This window comes from Anneissia japonica, unplaced genomic scaffold, assembly GCF_011630105.1.
Source record: "Anneissia japonica isolate Jap-2015-1 unplaced genomic scaffold, ASM1163010v1 scaffold690_len516080_cov150, whole genome shotgun sequence".
NCBI lineage: Eukaryota > Metazoa > Echinodermata > Crinoidea > Comatulida > Comatulidae > Anneissia > Anneissia japonica.
In genome coordinates this window covers 189,821-208,790 of record NW_022758421.1, presented here as the reverse complement: position 1 = coordinate 208,790, position 18,970 = coordinate 189,821, and the positions used below count along the sequence as shown (strand labels likewise).

Below are 18,970 nucleotides of genomic sequence, written 5' to 3'. Positions count from 1 at the left end.
AGCGGAGATATCGCCTCGCTAAGCAACCCTACTTACACCGCATGTGCTGTACAGATTTACAGACACTGTCCCTTTGTAAAATCCCAGATAGATAAATTGTTCTGGGCATGTGTATGGACATGCATTGGCAATTTTAAAGCAAACAGTCTGATCAGTTTCGTAGTGCGTGGCAGCTTGCAGACGGGAACAAGCTCAGTGTTAACAGATAATTAAAACAAATAAAGAAACCCTTATGGTTTTGTTTTACAGTCAAATAACAAAAATTTAAATGTCATTCTCTACAAATTTTCTCCGTAATTAGCAACATGTTTTTGAGGAATGAGTGAAGCCTGTCTCTTATACACATCTAGATGTGTATAAGAGACAGCTATATATACCATGTATATACCATGATAGCAATGTCTTATAATGTATAAATCCCAATAACAAATCCCAGGTATAATTATATATTATGTACTGAAATTTGCTCAAATGCATGGGTAAAGTTATATTTTTTGTGGTAATATTTTTAAATATTAATTTGTTATTGTAATTGCTTTTTCTATACAATGTTTTACCTGTCTCTTATACACAACCCCAACGGGACTTCGACTGTGGACCAGTGTGACCACTGCTGGGTATTTTTACTTGGTCTTGGGTTCTTGAGTATTCCGTTCAAATCCTTGGGTATTTTATTTTTACTAAGAAAATTAAATATATTTGTCATAGAAGAATTAAGAAGTAACAAAGTATATTTCAGTCCATTCAAGTAAGCAAAACTCAACGAAGTACACATAACATTGTTAATTGACTGTTAATTGCTATAAACATGGGTTCAGAATTGTTTATTTGTGATTTTCGTTGCCATTTCTCTATGATCTTACCTAATTTTATGCATTACATGATAAAACTTGATCACTGATCTACTGATAACACTGGCCGACTGAGGGCGTATTTTTATATCTGTATGAATATTCATTTTAATAATTAACACAAACAATTACAATAAAAAATGGTTTATAAATTGAACTAAAGGGGAAACTATACATGCGAAAAACACGGGGTGTTTTTTTTTTTTCAAATTTTAATGCATTTTCATGAAGCTTGGGTAATTTTGGGCAATTTTTGCTGATCAATCTTGGGTAATTTCGTCCAGTCATTGGGTATATCAAAAATTGTGAGTGGTCACGCTGCTGTGGATCTCACGCCCAGACCCCCCCCCCCCCAAGAACCTGGCTACGGGCCTGTAAAAAATATTAAGTGCTTGAGTTGACATAAAAAGAGGAGTCGAAAAGTGGAGGGGACGTTACAGCTAATTCGTGAATTCGATATATAAAAATCGCCGGGTAGCAATCATATTCATTAGCGGATTCAAGAGGGCCCAGCCACTCCTACCTCTAACTTTTTCAAAATTATATTTAAAAAAATAAGTAATAAAGAAAATTATATTCAATTTAAAAAGCCAAATTTTACCAACTATGATGGGTCTGAGGTGGTGTAGACCCTCCATCAGTGAAAGTCTCAGGGCCTGCGCACCCCATACCCGTTCCCCCACTCCCCAATATTCGAATTCCTGGACCCGTCAATTATGATATTGATAATTGAATGACAGTGCCTCATCAAGGCATATAGGATTAGACCTACCCAAGAATTTTGCTATATTAAATCTTTTAATTTTCTTATTAATCAGAAGATACATCAACTGGTTTGTATTACACTGACATTTAAAGTATGTTGATTTACGTTGATGATCCAATTTGATAATTGGGAGATTTCGCAACCTTATCAAAACGATAACGAATACATCATTTTCATTATCGTCATTCGTGCCTCTTCGTGAAAATGAGCTGAATATGATCCTTGATTCACGCAAAAGAAATAAATCGCCTAAACATTGTGGCAGATATTATGCTATTGTAGGGACAGGGCTGTCGAAATATTTGATGACGTAACCATATTCGTTATCGTTTTCGTAAACTCCGTATTGTAGTTCATAATTTGACAGGCTGAATCAATAACAATTCTATAATCAATTATATTACATTTATATGACTAACAGATCTCAGTGGATGTCTCCAGAACAAATTATTTTTCCATAAGGTTACGATGTCCCAAGATAATTATTAATAAATTGTGAAAAAATGGCCCGTAAATATCTCCATCCTCTCCCGTTTCTTTGAAATTCCCGACCTGTTATAATACTGTACCTGTAACTTAAACAGCCCATATTGGCACAAATTATTAGGTGCTACGGAAATTTTGTATTTACTACGGATATTTGAAGGCTTGATAACTAAAATATATTTTACAAACTTGATAAGTCTGTTATACGTTATTGTTTGTATTATTCTTACCAATGTATATAGAACTATATATAGGCATTATTTATATCATTCATTATTGTATATATCATTTGTATTATTCAAATTATTATACAGAATACACTATTAATATTACAATATATATTTTTTTTTAATTCCGATTTCTTTATTCTTCTACTTCTCTCCATTCTCGTTTAATTCATTTTTTCTTCTCGTCGTTGTAGTCTCTAACGTCATCGTGTGATTTAAGCTATCATGATACTTTTTTTATACAAGATCGTCAGAGTAGGGAGGAGGGGGAATAAAAATTAAATTTAGCAAGGTTTTGCCAAAACATCCAGACAGTGGAAAATAAATATAAAATTTTGTTGGTAAATGTAACAGAGTAGTAAAGGAACGGTTAAATGCTTCAAATTCACATAATTAGAAAGAAATATACATACAGTATCTTATTTTTCGAGATTTCAAGGCAATGGCGGGTGTAATAAAAATAAAAAGGAAAACTTATTTTTTGCTGTACTCTTCATTTTTTCGTGGCAGTGGGTGCACTAATTGGCCAAAAATAAAATTTTATTTTTATTCGAAATCATCATTATTGGCGGGCGGTGGGTTGCCTAATTAAGATGGACTGAGCACGGGCAGCAGAGTTTAAAAAGGATAGGGCCCTGTGAATAAATAGGCCCTGAATGTGGTTTCTTGTGTAGACTTATTTTAAGATAATAAAAATCTGCAAGCAAAACATCCTAAGTATATAGCATAACACCAAGTTTTGAAATTACATTAATTTAAATCTCAGATAGGGCCTATGTGTAATACATTAATGTTCACAGCATGGTATACAACATGAATCACAGGTATATAGCATAAATCCGATGTATACAGCATGAATCCCAGGTATATATTATGAAACCCAGGTATATAGAATGAATCCAAGGTATATAGCATATGTCAGGTATACAGCATGAATCACAGGTATACAGCATGAATCCCGGGTATAACATGAATCCAATGTGTACAGCTTGAATCCCAGGTATATAGCATGAAACTCAGGTGGGCTTATATGGCATGAATCTTATGTGTACAGTATGACACATCGGATTTATGCTATGCTATATACCTAGGGTTCATGCTATACACATCAGATTTATGATATACTGTACACCTGGGATTCATGCTATATACCTAGGATTCATGCTATACACAACAGATTCATGATATACTGTACACCTGTGTCTCATGCTATATATACCATGTATATACCATGATAGCAATGTCTTATAATGTATAAATCCCAATAACAAATCCCAGGTATAATTATATATTATGTACTGAAATTTGCTCAAATGCATGGGTAAAGTTATATTTTTTGTGGTAATATTTTTAAATATTAATTTGTTATTGTAATTGCTTTTTCTATACAATGTTTTACTCTTTTTTTACATTCTGAGATTGTACATGACTGTTTCAAGCTGTGACTTGGGATTTTTGTGGGATTCTTTAAATTTCATATCATTCAATAAAATAAAATATAATAAATTTATTACAGATATATAGCATGAATGCCGACTATATAGTACAGGTACACAATAATGAAATGTTAGGCTTATATACCACTTTTTGCCAGCATGATTTCAAAAGATAGTTTATTGGTATACTTTTAACATTTCATATAAAATCAAATATAATCTTTATATAATGGACAGTTACCCTGTCCATAATTATAATCATGGTATAGAACTTTACTATACAGATTCACACATACAACGGTCAAATATTATTTTTTTGTAATTAATCATATATTTTAAATTTCAATAACTTACTGCCAGAAAGTTGTAGCAGGTATATCATCTAAATATGTATAATAATCAAATCTAACTCCGAGTCTTCCATGTCACTTGGTCAAACATTACTTTAATTCTTCAAAAAAGGTCTGAATAAATATTTTCTATAAAGTTTGACAAAAAAGTGAAGAAAAAAAATATGCTTTGTGGTTGAAATATGTATGGAATTCATATGTATACCTTCTTTATAAACTAGTTATCTAGTGCATTTAGGCAATTAGGCCTTTCATATAATTGCTAATAGCAAATATCAGCTTAGATCAGTCGACTAATCTGGTGATAGCCATTGTGTGCGCTGAACCGTGGAGATCTCTAGCTCCCCGGTTCAATTCCCATCGCTGCCTCTCCTTGTGTTTCAGCTGGAGGGCTGAAATGCAAGTTACAATAGCGCACCATCTTTCGGATGAGACGTTTAAGGGGTTTGGTCCCATGCGCATGTTAAAGAACGCAGTACACTCTTCGGAGATTGTCTCCCGGTGTACTGCCCAATCACCACCAGAAGGACCCCACTGGATGTAACTCTTCTTCAAGACTTTTGTGAGCTAACCCTCCGTGTTTACACCGAATAAATTCAATCCAATCCAATCCAAGAGTCATTAGGCACAAAAAAAATGTTGTGTCCCTGTCTTTGTGTGACTCAAATACAAAAAAACCATCTTAGGAATTTTCGTTTTAAAGGGGGGAGGGGGGAAGTAATTGAAACAAAAGTAGAGAGTTTTAGTGAATTTATTGTTTGTGAACTAATTTCCAACATAATTTCCTTCATAATTTCAATAAATTTTTATAAGGATGCAAAATGTGGATAAAAAAAGAAAGGAAATCAGAATTTTTGAAACTGAAGTCAGTGAACATCAAAGGCAACACAAACATTTGTTTTGCTCTACTGTCGCGTCAGATCCACTGTTCTAGACATTCGGAATATCTGGGGTAGCATCGAGCTAAGCTGTTCAAAGAGATCCACTGCAATTCCCTTAAAAAAAAAATTATAATAATATTACTGTAATAATAATAATAATTGTATATCATGCTAAATTTTGCTTTATCAAAGAGAGGGCATTATAATATCGCTTAAAAATATTACTTCAGTATCCTTTACCAATTAAAGACCAATTTTGATTATCTTCTTTTTTAACATCCAAGAAAGTTTTAGCACTGCTGTAGTACAGAATACACAAAACCAGCTGAATAAATACATTACCATATGCATAGAATTTGGGGGTGTAAAGGACATAATGTTGTTATGATGATAATGACAATCATTTACAGACATTTTACTACAAATATAGGATAACAATTATTTATGTATTTGTATATTTTGAAATGAAAACTTTATAGAAAGTATAGAATTTATATTACTTTATCAACATTTTTAGCTAAAATAAAACAGTATAATTTTTAAAATAATAAACTTAATTAATGATTAAAACTTTAATGCATTTGTCTTACTTTTGGCACAATGAACTGAATTGTTCGACTTTGATTTCCACTCCATGAAGCCATCTCCATCATGAAGCCTTTGATGCACTTAAGAACCAACTCAGCTCGCTTCAAACACCAACTGATAGTCATTTCCTGAATAATGAAATAAAAAAAAAATACACTAAAAAACGAGTGCAAAAAAAAAAAAGAAGAAATAATGACAACAGGGTGCACGGCTTTCAGTTGAAGGATGAAGGTTCAAATCAGCACAGTAGGCAAAGTATTTTAAAAAAAATTTGTTTAAGATGTCTGGGTAAAAGGGGAAGTGGAGAACTGGAAATTTAGAAAATTTATTAGGGGTAGCCTTTCATTATCATGGAAATTACAAAAATTAGTTGACAACAAATACTTGTTTGCTACCCTGCCTCTTCTCGTTTTGTAACGTACATAAATAAGTTTACAATGCAAGACTGTTCTCGGTTGGTTTTTGGTAAATTGAATCTATGTAAAAAAAAAAAAAGCACATCACTGCATAAATCTTATTAACATACCAGTGTAATTTGAAGCACATTACTTCAGCAGTGAATATCAAAACTTACTTCGTGCATTTCATAAATAAGAAAAAGTAGCAATTTGATTCAAAATTTTTCTGTATTTTAAAAGAATATGAAAGTAGCTAAATCTTCCTTTGGCATAAACTTTGTGAAAATGTTGGTACTTCTATACAAAATAATTGTTTTATTATTACAGTATTTACACAATGCAGTCCAATTCTGGGAAAAAAAATACCTGCCTAAAGTATCAAAACTTACTTCATGCATTTCGTAGACAAGTAACAAAGGTATGCTAATGCAATGGATGTCAAAATCCACACAGCACTTGAGAACGCTACGTAGAGCAACTATCACAGGGTGTCTTGAATTCAAGTCTGGCGCCCTCACACTGTCATTAGTTACCAGATGAAAGACTACATGGACTTGGGCTAAATTTGAGTGTTTTGTGATATAAAAATCTCCTAAGGGGGAAAAAAATGTTTATTAAAGATGAATGAAGGGGTTTTAATTATGAACAAGTTTGGATAATAATGAATAAAACCAACCAGTCAGTCAGTCAAATAACCTACAGTATTAGTCAGCTACCAATCAATCAATAAAGTAGTCAGTTATTCATACCTTGTTTAAGATTGCTTGAAATTTCATCAGAGGGTGATGCACAATTACCATTGGACGATTCTTTAAAAAAATTAAATAATTTATATATGAATTAAAAAATATTGATAAATTTATGAAGCATACATAGCAACAATCACTATGTTGCAGTAAAGTGGAACAAATAATATACAGATTCCTGTGTGAATCCAACCATTGACAATAAAGTACAATTCCGGAGATCTGCCAACAGAGCTGAGCCGTCTAAGTTGACAATGATTGGATATTGCGTTGTTCCTTAAGAGACTGCCTGCACAGCATTATAATTTTCATATATTGTAATATATTACTACTCTGTGGAAAGTTTTCAAGGTTCTTTATGAATGCAACCATATATATACATATATATATAAATAGGTTTTCAGTAATTTCTGAAATTGTTTGCAAATACATAAAAGTGTGTTGCAATCCAAATGATTCAGGTAGCAATCTGAGTTAGCAACCTAACCAATCTAACTTCTGAACAGCAAAGTATCCAAATTAGCAACCAACCTGAATTGCCTTTAAGTAGCTGTCGTCTTGTGTTTGCCTTTGTTGTGTATTGCTGTGCAACGCGGATTTGTGTCTCCAAGTCTGGGAAATGAAAGTCTGTTGACTGTTGACATATAGTTGCAAATTCTGAAATGAATCAAACATTTTAAAGTGCAACCTTAATGAACAATTTATTAATTGGTTAAAGAGGTTGTGCATCCTTGGTAATCACTTCTTCATTTATGGATACAGTTTACACCTGTATATCATACATCTATACATGATCCACCTGTATGTCATAATAATAAATTTAGCCACTGCAAATATATCAGTTATTGGCAGCCACTGACTAGGAAATGTAGTTGGCATATTACCTCTCATGATATTCTTATATTATATTAAATTATATTGTATGATATTATATTATGTTGTGAATACATCCATACAGCCATTATTTTTTTGAAATATTCAAAGTAATTTAGACATTTAAAGAGAATGCGGTGGTGCATTCTTTAGATATATACTTACCATTCCTTTCTTTTTCTTCCAATTAGGCTGAGCTACATCTTTTCTTTATTAGTGTTTTTTTTTGTTTTTTTTTGTTTTTTTTTGTTTTTAATTTTCTACCAATTTCATTCTACGAATTCAGTCTTTAATTCTTTACTTCTTTTCTTTATTAATTTTTATTTCAGTTCATTTTCCCTTTCTTTCTTTCTTTCCTTTTCTTTGCTTTCTTTTCATTTCTTTCCTTGTCTTTCTTATTATTTGTCATCAATTACTTTTCCTTTCGTTTTCTTTCTGTTTTTCCATACACTGTACTTTCTTTTCTTTCTATTTTTACCTATCTTTCTTACCTGTATGTATATTGTATATCATACATTTTTATGTCATACATCTATATAGCATACATCTGTATAGCATACATCTGTATAGCATACATCTGTATAGCACACATCTGTATAGCACACATCTGTATAGCACACATCTGTATAGCACACATCTGTATAGCACACATCTGTATAGCACACATCTGTATAGCATACATCTGTATAGCATACATCTCTATAGCATACATTTGTATAGCAAACATCTGTATAACACACATCTGTATAGCATACATCTGTAGAGCATACATCTGTATAGTATACATCTGTATAGCATACATCTGTATAGCATACATCTGTATAACATACATCTGTATAGCATACATCTGTATAGCACACATCTGTATAGCATACATCTGTATAACACACATCTGTATAGCACACATCTGTATAGCATACATCTGTATAGCATACATCTCTATAGCATACATCTGTATAGCATACATCTGTATAGCACACATCTGTATAGCATACATCTGTATAGCATACATCTGTATAGCAAACATCTGTATAGCATACATCTGTATAGCATACATCTGTATAACACACATCTGTATAGCATACTCCTATATAGAAATACCATATCATGTATATTACCCATTTCAATATCATATACACTTGCATATCCTACATCTGTAAAGCATATAATTATAGTATATAATACATACCTGCATAGCATACACCTGTATGCATAGACTTACAGCATACATCTGTTACCATATACTTTATAGAGCATATAATTGCATAGCACACAGCTATACAACATACTGTGCATTTGTATAGCATACACCCAGCAGCATGCAACTGAATAGCATATTACTGTATACACTTAATATAGCATACACTGTATAGCATACAACTGTTTACCATGTATTGTATATTAATTCTTACCTCTTTTAACCCCAGTATAAGTATTTACTCTGTCATCCACCAGCAATACTAAGCCACTTAATGAGTTTGAGAAGAGTGACATTGCCGTCTGTAAGCGCTGCGGTTCAGGCTGAATTCTCCCACTGACATATAAACAAAGAGAAATACAAGAATTCACCCACAAGTGAAAACTATATAGTGAATTCAATTTACATACCAACATAGTATAGAAATTACTGTACTGTGCGCTTAAATTTCTAAAAGGATAATCTCTTTTAAAATCTATATCTAATCTCTCAGTTTTTATAATATTCTCATTTATTTTAAACTGGGCTCCAGATTTTTTTTTTTTATGTTGTACAACTGATTTACTTTACTTAGCATCCATTTAAATACAACAATTTACAAAACAAAGACATACAAAAATCAGATAAATATTGATTAAGGCACAGAAAGGATGTTTGACAAAAAAAATTGGGAACAGTTGAGATATTTGAATATTTAAAAATTGGGAAAAAAGAGCCCATTAAGTACTTCAGCTTATATTTGCTCAGCATATTTTTAGTCAGGAAGAGGCATTGGTGTGGGGGTCAAGTTTCACTTGGTGTGTGCACCCTACACTCCTAGATATACCAATATTGGGAATATTTATTTGATTTATTTTTTAACCATATTTTGAGTGAGCGACACTTACAGATAATTTCTGATGTTCAGGGGCCCACTTAAATACAAATATATAAAATTTTTAAAAATATATCAATCAATTAATCATTAAAATTACAATACAGCAAACACTTAAATACAAAAATATAAAATTTGTATCAAAATTAAGCCTACTAAAAATGTGTATGTAATAATAAAAAAAAAAAAAAAAAAAAAAACCAAACATACAAACACCATAAAAAAATGCTATGAAAATACAGAAGTATAATTCAGATTTCTCTCCAAAAATCTGAAAATTAATAAGCGAGATCAAATGGAGGATTTAAATTTTTAAAAATATACTTTACCCTATGCGAAGTGCTTTATGTTTACACAATTCATGTATTTCCATGCACACAATCCGTAGGTTATGCATTGTTTTCATCTGGGCACCTGAAAATATAAAGAAATATTAAAATAAAATCAGAATAATTTGCAAACAAGGTTATAAGGCCATGTAAATAAAAAAAAGTCGGAAAATGGAAGGAGGTTTTTGGCAAGTTGAGAAGCAAATCAAGTCTTCTCAGGTAAGGACGGAAAATAGTAAGTCTCCAGTGTATAAATCTGGCTTGCGTGCCCATTAAAGAACCATTGCGTCCTTTGGAAGAGTTGTGATGCTGTGGCTCATTAATGTCCATCGTTATGGAATGATTTAATCTAAGCGTCTCTCTACTGCTGCTATAGTAATCACAGATTAGTGACGCAATCCAGCACATCGACACTGCCAGTTATGGCTTATTCTCCTACCGTTACCCAACCTTTTCCTCGGGTATGGTACAGATCGGTAAATGTACCCTGCTATGTATTAATTTGCTCTATTTTTCAGATTCTGTCTAGTAGGGTTGGGGGAGGTTGAGGGAGGAGGGCTATCATACCTTTTTTTATCTATTTAATTGGTTAGGAATGCAAAGGGATTTCTGTTTCTTAAGCCAGAGTTGGCAGACTTGACTCTACAGAAAAGGTTGGCCCTTCATTTTTAATGACGAGCCGTTAAGATTACAACCGGCATTCAGCAAACAAGGTTGCATAGTCTAGCAGGGATTTGTCGTACAACAGTCGTCAGAAGTCAATGAAAAAGGGGACGTTGATGTAGAGGGCATGTACCACTGTTGTATCTGCTCGAAATATATACTTACCAAGATGGATCGTGAAACTCTCCTCCATCCTCCTCTCATCCACATGGGTTTCTTCTTCAACACGTGGTGGTGCCGAGTCAGACATTGCACGGATCTTGCGACTGTTTAATAAAATCAAGTTTCATCCTTTACAGAAAGATTTAATTTTATTCATATAAAAAATACAGAAATTTGCCTTCTACTGCCCAATTAGCATACATTTTTACTTATAATTATTCACATTTTTTTCCTTTTAATAAAAAAAAAAACACCAAAACCATTTACATCTTGTGGCCTTGTGACCAAACTGCATGCAGATTTACAGAGTATAAAATTTATATTAAAATACATGCATAAAAGAAACAAAGAAAAGAGTGAGGGGAAAATCAGATTCAAAAGCAAACAAAAGGGATAACTAAAACCTTAAAAATGATAATGAAAGTCTTAAAAAATAAAAGAGACAAAAGAATTATTAAATGAATTCAGGCAAGCATACAAAAACAGGTACTGTACATACAGTTCTAAATGAAATATGTTAGAGATAATTTGCCTGGAAGAAACGAAAGAAAAAAAAAAGTCACTGTCGAACACAAATATTCGATGGAATAATTTGAAATAAATTTGGTTTCTATAATAAGCACCTTGTCCATACTATCAAATCTCATGTGACATGCCTAAATACGGTCATGATGACATCACATCATGACCATATATAGGCACATCATGACTATATATGGCCATGTATCAGTTTTTTGTCAAAGGAAATTAATTGATTGTCTGGACTGAGCTTTATATATATTATGTTGTATAATTTTTAGCTCAGATGAGGAGCTCTAGATACACTCGCCTGAATGCTTAATAGATCTTTTCTGTATGCTTGGCTATTAGGGCCACTATACTCTACTGCCTCTATTATACTGCCCTCATCAGAGATCACGAGATCAATTGTTTTTCAACCAAACACAAACACAGATATTTCATTAAATGATTGTCTATTGCATCCAAGAATGTATATTGATATATATTGGTAAGTAAACAGTTTTGATAATGCAATACTAATAAACAATATTACTGTGTATCAATATTACAACAAAAATTATTTTAAAACAATTATACAATTATAGTGAAAATTAAGTCACTGTGCATATAATCTGTTGAATATATCAACTCTGTGAATTGAGTTGGGTAGTAGTAAGGTGTTTTTTGTCTCAACTAATCTCGTAAAAGTTATACAGATATGTCTTAGTAGAATAGTATCATACCAGACTTTGCCTTCTTGTCCATTCTTCACATCTTCATTTAGTCGGTAGACCCACTCCTTGAACTCTCGCCTCTGGTTGGTTTGCAGGTTGATCAACTCATTTGCCCATTTTGCCTCAGCAAGCTGTTAATAAATGTATAGTAATGTGATTGTTAATATTGTAATTTAACCATGCTTCCAAAGACAAAAATTAATACTTTATTATTCCAGGAAGTAAGAGCAGTACAATGGAGTTGATTAAAACTGATTGTAGCGACTTTGTCTGCACTCAAGTCCTGTATCTTTCCTTGCAGTGGGTTTCGTATCACCTGACATTAGTTATTTTACACCATTTCGTTACTCATCATGAAAATTTACTTTCTCCTTGCATTTTTAGTTGCATCCTGTGCATTTCTTATTCTATCCATTTCACTCCATTACATGCCTCAACCAACTACCATCTTTTCATTGGTTAAAAAGAGATTGGACCTTCCATTTATAAAAAAGGTAGATTTTATTTTTCCAAAAAATATCAAATGACAAGAATATGTTTTAGGTGTGTTATAAAGCAAATAATGAATGTTTTATATTCATGCAATGGAAATATTTTCATGAGATTGACTGGTCCATTCAACTTGGCTCCCTCTCATTGAATGGAACAGGCAATCTTTCAACTCATGACTTAGGCAAGTTCAACTGTATACTATTTCATCAAGCTGCCCTGGTTTGATGAAAGCAGAGGCAAGATAACATGAACCTTTAACAGTTATTACCAAAAACATTAACACACCACATTATCACTTGTACGCCTTGCCTTACCTGGGTGTTTTCAAAATGGAGGGCAGCCAGTCTATTAACTTGTGAGTCATCATGTGTGACATCTAACCCCTGTACAGCTCTCTCCATCTCATCCACTTGTCTAAAACACAAGGAAAGTACTGTAAGCTTATAAACATAAATACTTCATGTGTACACACATGTTTATTAGGAAGATATTCCACCCTTTTAATGCTTTTGTAAATGCATGTTCTGGCTGAGAATTTTTATGCTTCTAATAACCTATCAGTCAACCAATTAAATCAATAATTTAATAAATCAATAAATAAATAAATCAATCAACCAATCAATTGGTCAACTAATTTAATCAATAATTGAATAAATCAATCAACCAATCAATTGGTCAACTAATTTAATCAATAATTGAATAAATCAATCAATCAATCAATGAATCAATTGGTCAACTAATTTAATCAATAATTGAATAAATCAATCAATCAATCAACCAATCAATTGGTCAACTAATTTAATCAATAATTGAATAAATAAATCAATCAATCAACCAACCAATTGGTCAACTAATTTAATCAATAATTGAATAAATAAGTCAATCAATCAACCAATCAATTGGTCAACTAATTTAATCAATAATTGAATAAATAAATAAATCAATCAACCAATCAATTGGTCAACTAATTTAATCAATAATTGAATAAATAAATGAATCAATCAACCAATCAATTGGTCAACTAATTTAATGAATAATTGAATAAATAAATCAATCAATCAACCAATCAATTGGTTAACTAATTTAATCAATAATTGAATAAATAAATGAATCAATCAACCAATCAATTGGTCAACTAATTTAATGAATAATTGAATAAATAAATCAATCAATCAACCAATCAATTGGTCAACTAATTTAATCAGTAATTGAATAAATCAATCAATCAATCAACCAATCAATTGGTCAACTAACTTAATCAATAATTAAATAAATTAATTAATCAATAAATAAACCAATCAATCAAATTAAAGTAAAGCCACAATCGCACTGGACTTTTTTTGGTAAAACTAACCAACACGTTGGCTAGTTTTACCATAATTAGTCCAGTGCGAACAGCACAGGAAGTTTACCTGACAGGAAACTTACCCAAGCCGCGCGGTTAATTTAACCGAGTCCCGCTTGCCCAGGAAAACTGACCAGGTTAGTTTTACCTAGCAGGAAAGTCCAACGCGAACAGCGCGTGTCGGGTAAACTTCCCAAGTCATCACAGTGAATGACCTTCCTCAGGCTGTCAGGCAATTACGCATGAGCTGTGACCTGGAACACATCTAGATATCTACTACCATCATCACCCGGGGTGCTCATTCTTCAATATTTCTAGACGAGTAGGTGCTGCATTTACGGGGGTATTTTTGAGGAATTTATGGAAGAGTTTCAGCATGTATAGGGTATATTTGCGAGGACTTGGTAGCACAAGTGTGGCAAATACCAGGTAAATTTGGTAGTCCCTGCCCCGTACCGTATGAAAGTCGCATAATTTTTCACACGATGTCAGCAAAGATTTTTTGCTAACCTCCGTGCTAAACCTACCGTTGATACATAGCTACAAACAGTGGAGATCGCGAACAGACAGAACCGCAGTCTTATTCGCCATCGGGAACAGTTTGATTTGGTAGGTTTCATGGCATGGTTACAGGGATGTAGCTTGAAAACTGAGGGTGGGTGTTAGAATTTTTAAGGTGGGTTGAATGTGTACGTACTTTGGCGCGAAGCGCCAACCGAGTGAGGGTCGAAGGACTGGAGGGGGGATGGGTTTCAGAGAGGGTACGGAGCGAAGCCCCTGAAACACTGAGATTCTTGCGGTTTAGAGAGCCAAAATGATCGACTTGGGTAATGAAACTTAACAATTAGCCTACTTGGTTTTGATTGCTTATGAAAATATGTGCGTGCCTATCTTTTTCTGTTCTTTATTTCAGGATAAGAGAATCATTCATGCAAGTAATATAATTTTAATCAAGAAAAAAAATTATTTTTTTAAAGTTTTTTTTTTAATTTTTAAAGACAGGGAATACAGCCCTTGTAACAATGGTCATCATCATGTAATTATCATTAATGTCTACTTTTTCTTCTGTTTAGTTCTGTTTTATGAAAATGTAATACTGTACAGTATAATAGTAGTTCAACCCACACTGTCAATTAACTCTTTTAAAAAATTTGATCATTATTCAATTTTACAGATGATTTTCTCCATTGTAAAATCTATTACAGTAGTAATTGGTAGGCCTACTGATTGACATTTTTTTTTTTTAATGTGACCTTTGTTTGAAATTTTTTTTTTTTTTTTTTTTTTATTTGCCTCACATCCAACAGCAAGTATACTGGCCACTTACAGGATGAGAATGATGTTTTATAAACTAAGCCTGTTTATGAGGCTTAGGGAGTGGAGTTGATTTAGTCGTGAGAAAAGTTCCTTTCACAGGAATTGAACCCAGTACCCTGGGATCAGAAGGCAAGCACCTTAACCACTGAGCTATTCAACTCCACATAATGTTGCATAACGAATCAGGATAATCTGTACTGCTTTATCACTGTGGAAATAAATGAGTCATTATCCAGCATTCATAAATCTTCCATACCTGGGTAAACGCCCTCGCCCATTTCTCAGCAATGTTGCCGATGTCATCGTCGCCAATTTGCAAAGCTTTCAACGCCTCCTCTGCACATGTATCATGGTAGGTAGCAGTCCCCTTGGCAAGAAAGGCTGTCAGTGAGTTTTGCAGTTCTGAAATAATTATAATAAGTTGGACTCCACAATGTAAAGTATTTATTTGCCCAGTGGATATCAAAAAATGACACAAATATGCACATAAAATTGGTAATAAAATAAGTGCGCAAAACATATTGGTTGAATATTGAGAGTTAAAGCTGAGACAACTATACAAGGAGATTGGAAACGCGACTGGATTCTATTGTTCTCTAGTTTTTGATCTCTTGTGTTTCATTGATATGCAAATAAGGTTGTTCGAACTGCAAGCGGGCAACTTCCACACACAAGAAAAGCAGATATTTTCTTGGCTGTATTGGACGTATAATATTTTTAAAAAGTATTTAAACTTTGGCAATTTCATAAACACATATATTGCAGTTTAAATTCTGAAATTTATGGTATGCCTACATAAGGCTGTTTTTATTGTGAACCTTGGAAAACAAATTTCATTTTTGTATGACAGTAAATTGAACTTGAATAGGCTTGTAATTCGGCAACCCCTACCTCAGCCGTCTAGGGCTAGGCCTAACCGAGTCCCGACACTTGGTAAAATGCCTGAATTGAAGAAAAACACTAAATCCATAGTACAGTTTACGCACATTTATAAGCACATATATGTTCTGAAATCATTTACAACAACAGAAAAGGTATTTTTTTGTGTACCTAGTAAGTCATGTTCAGAATCAGAGAATATGTACATACAGTCCAATTGACATATTTTATTTTCGTATTAATTACTACTTTTGGAGCAATTGAATGTTGGAAACATTAGCTTTTAAAATACACTTTTCTCAAATATTCATGAACCATTAGTCATTGACAGGTAATACCGAAAGATTAGGTAAACCTGTTTGCTACCTATATTAAATATCTTTATGGATTACATGATTACAAATATGAAATACTGCCTTAAATTATGCCCCAGTTTGGCCTACAGTGTGGCCTAGCCATTATAGACCAAGGGGCATAGAGCCGTTTCGGATGCAAACAAGTTTGCCTACGCTGTCAGGGACGCCTATTCGGTAGTTGTTTTCATTTACATGGCTCAGTGATTATGAACTGAGCATGAGCAGTAAGCATTCGCTTGGCTGCAACAGTGTTTGGTTGACTGGATTTTTATATCAAAAGCATGCAACACACAACAAACTGCCGGGATGGAAGAACAAAGGAAATCTTGGGTCATTTCCAATCTAATTTTAAAATAATTGTCTTATGTTAAAGCAGGCCTGATTTTGTGGGAAAATTTGCGCTTATTTTTAGAAATGTGCACAATATTGCATGAGGTATTATAGGTTTGGCCAACAGCAATTTTCTTATGTTTTAAGCGATCAGAATATGCAATGAAAAAAGATAGGCCATGTGTGTGTGGGACACAGTTGGTACTACAATGGAAAAAATAAGAAAACAAATTGCATTTATTAAGGATTCAATTCACTACTTAAATAAATATTAATATATTATTACTTAAATAGCTAGGTCTGATAGTTTCATAGGGCCTACACTACAGTAGGCCCAACCTTGCAGTACCTGTAGCCTGCTTCCGGAGTCGCTATTTCAGGCTTTTATGATGCCTGAAAGTGTACGTATTAATTGGGATAGGTTATGCCTAGTCTCGCATTTTGATGTAATGACATTTGCCTTTGCTTTGACCAATTTTTCATTTTTTTCTTCAGTTTTTTATGTCAAATATTCCGTATTTTTTCAAGTTGTCAATTCAATGCTGTTTTATTATACTTTTTACATTTGTTTCACTGGAATAAACTTGAATAAATATAGGCTGTTTAAGCCTACCTATAATAAATCATAATCATGCTATTTAAATATTCTATTTTAATTGTTTAAAAAAACATAGGAACCCCCAAAAAAATATTTAGACCCACAAAAATAACCGTCAAAACCCCCTACAGCATCCCCTCACAACCCCTCCCACTGCCCTACAACCCACTCATACACATGACCTACAGACGATTCTACTTTCCAATTATAAACCTGTCACACTGGTCACACAGCCCATCAACAAAAGAATAATAAAACAGTATCAAAAATGGCAAATCGATTAAAATTTGCACGAGCTACCCCTGAACAGTTTGCAAATTGTCCACACTAAGTTGTATAGCGCCATCTATTATTGTAAGGGCAAAAGGAGGTCGAGTTTGTTGTTAAATATGGTGGACAATAAAGACAACCAGTTTGGATTACTTAAATGTCATTTTGTTGTTCATTTGTCTCGGTGAGTGAACGAGAAACATAACACGCACATTTTAAAACTGTGCAACAATTTCCTTGCACAGTTAAGATTCTTCACAGTTTTCATTTTGTGCAAAGAAATTCTTGCACAACAGTTTTCAAATTGTGCGAGATTTCTTTGCACCACAATTCACAAATTGAGCAAGGAAGAGATTGCACAATTCGCAAATCTACAACAACTACACAAAACTAAGGCCTACCCTAGCCTAGGATAGGCCTCTAGGGGTCGACCTTGACCTAACTAAACCTGTCTTACTAAATAATAAACACAACACAAATATATAATATTATTGCCTGGATATAGGCCTAGGGCTAGGGCCTAGGCTAGACCTATATTTCGTTAGAATATTTTAACACTCATTTACATCGTACGTTTAATTCATTAATAACATATTATGATTCCCTATGCTAAACAGCTTTGCATTTGGTTGCAATCCAGTTAGACTAGGCCTAGGCCCTAAAAGCTAGGCCTAGGCCTGACCAATCAACTAGCCTAGGAACTACGAATATCAGACGGGAATGAGGCCGTCCACCTACCTGATTGGATGAAACAGGGTAGGTTGTGAGCTGTCATCAACCGCCCAACAAATTCGTCAACGCCTCCTTCCAACGGGAAGCTTATAGGAACTGAAAGCTTAGAATATGTTCCTTTGTACTTAAATGAAAATTGGAAATCGTTTTCCATTTTAAATAATCGGATTTTATATTGCCAAATCTACACCCATCCGCAAACTTCTTTCTTTGATGTTTTTATCAGATACTTTTCACAACTTTATTAAGTCAAGTTATCAACAAGCGTGAACAAGCGTCAGCAAGCGTCAACTGCCATTATGAATTTCTTGTTTTTCTGTATGGTTTAAACTTCCTGACATGTGGTGTGGGATAAAATATTTATGGCTATGGCAATAATAATAATAATCGGAATAGAAATAAATAAGATAATAATAATAATAATAATAATAATAATAATAATAATAATAATAATAATAATAATAATAAAACAATAATATAGGCCTAATAATAATAATAATTATTATTATTATTATGATTATTATTATATATTATTGATAATAATCTACAAAATAATCTATTTTTTGGCACTAGGTGCAGAGGTGGAGG

The 18,970-nt window shown here is 33.1% G+C and overlaps 1 protein-coding gene across 1 annotated transcript; it reads right to left on the bottom strand.

Moving 5' to 3' along the window:
- Positions 1–3,908: 3,908 nt before the first annotated feature.
- LOC117125277 (protein C12orf4 homolog) lies at positions 3,909–18,650 on the bottom strand. Its single transcript, XM_033271749.1, has 12 exons — positions 18,389–18,650; positions 15,427–15,619; positions 12,870–12,969; positions 12,073–12,194; positions 10,832–10,932; positions 10,004–10,088; positions 9,015–9,136; positions 7,261–7,386; positions 6,733–6,792; positions 6,373–6,575; positions 5,588–5,713; positions 3,909–5,111 (listed from the first exon to the last, which is right to left on the bottom strand). Exons 1-12 carry the CDS (start codon positions 18,534–18,536, stop codon positions 5,022–5,024), a joined length of 1,476 nt encoding a protein of 491 aa, XP_033127640.1. The 5' UTR covers positions 18,537–18,650; the 3' UTR covers positions 3,909–5,021.
- Positions 18,651–18,970: the final 320 nt, after the last annotated feature.

Excerpts from the sequence above, each read along its gene's own strand:
- LOC117125277 (XM_033271749.1), bottom strand. The coding sequence starts at position 18,536 with ATGGAAAACGATTTCCAATTTTCATTTAAGTACAAAGGAACATATTCT. Across the intron at positions 15,620-18,388 it reads ACCCTGTTTCATCCAATCAG|AACTGCAAAACTCACTGACA; the intron begins GTAGGTGGACGG and ends TAATTATTTCAG. Across the intron at positions 6,793-7,260 it reads GCTACTTAAAGGCAATTCAG|AATCGTCCAATGGTAATTGT; the intron begins GTTGGTTGCTAA and ends ATTTTTTTAAAG.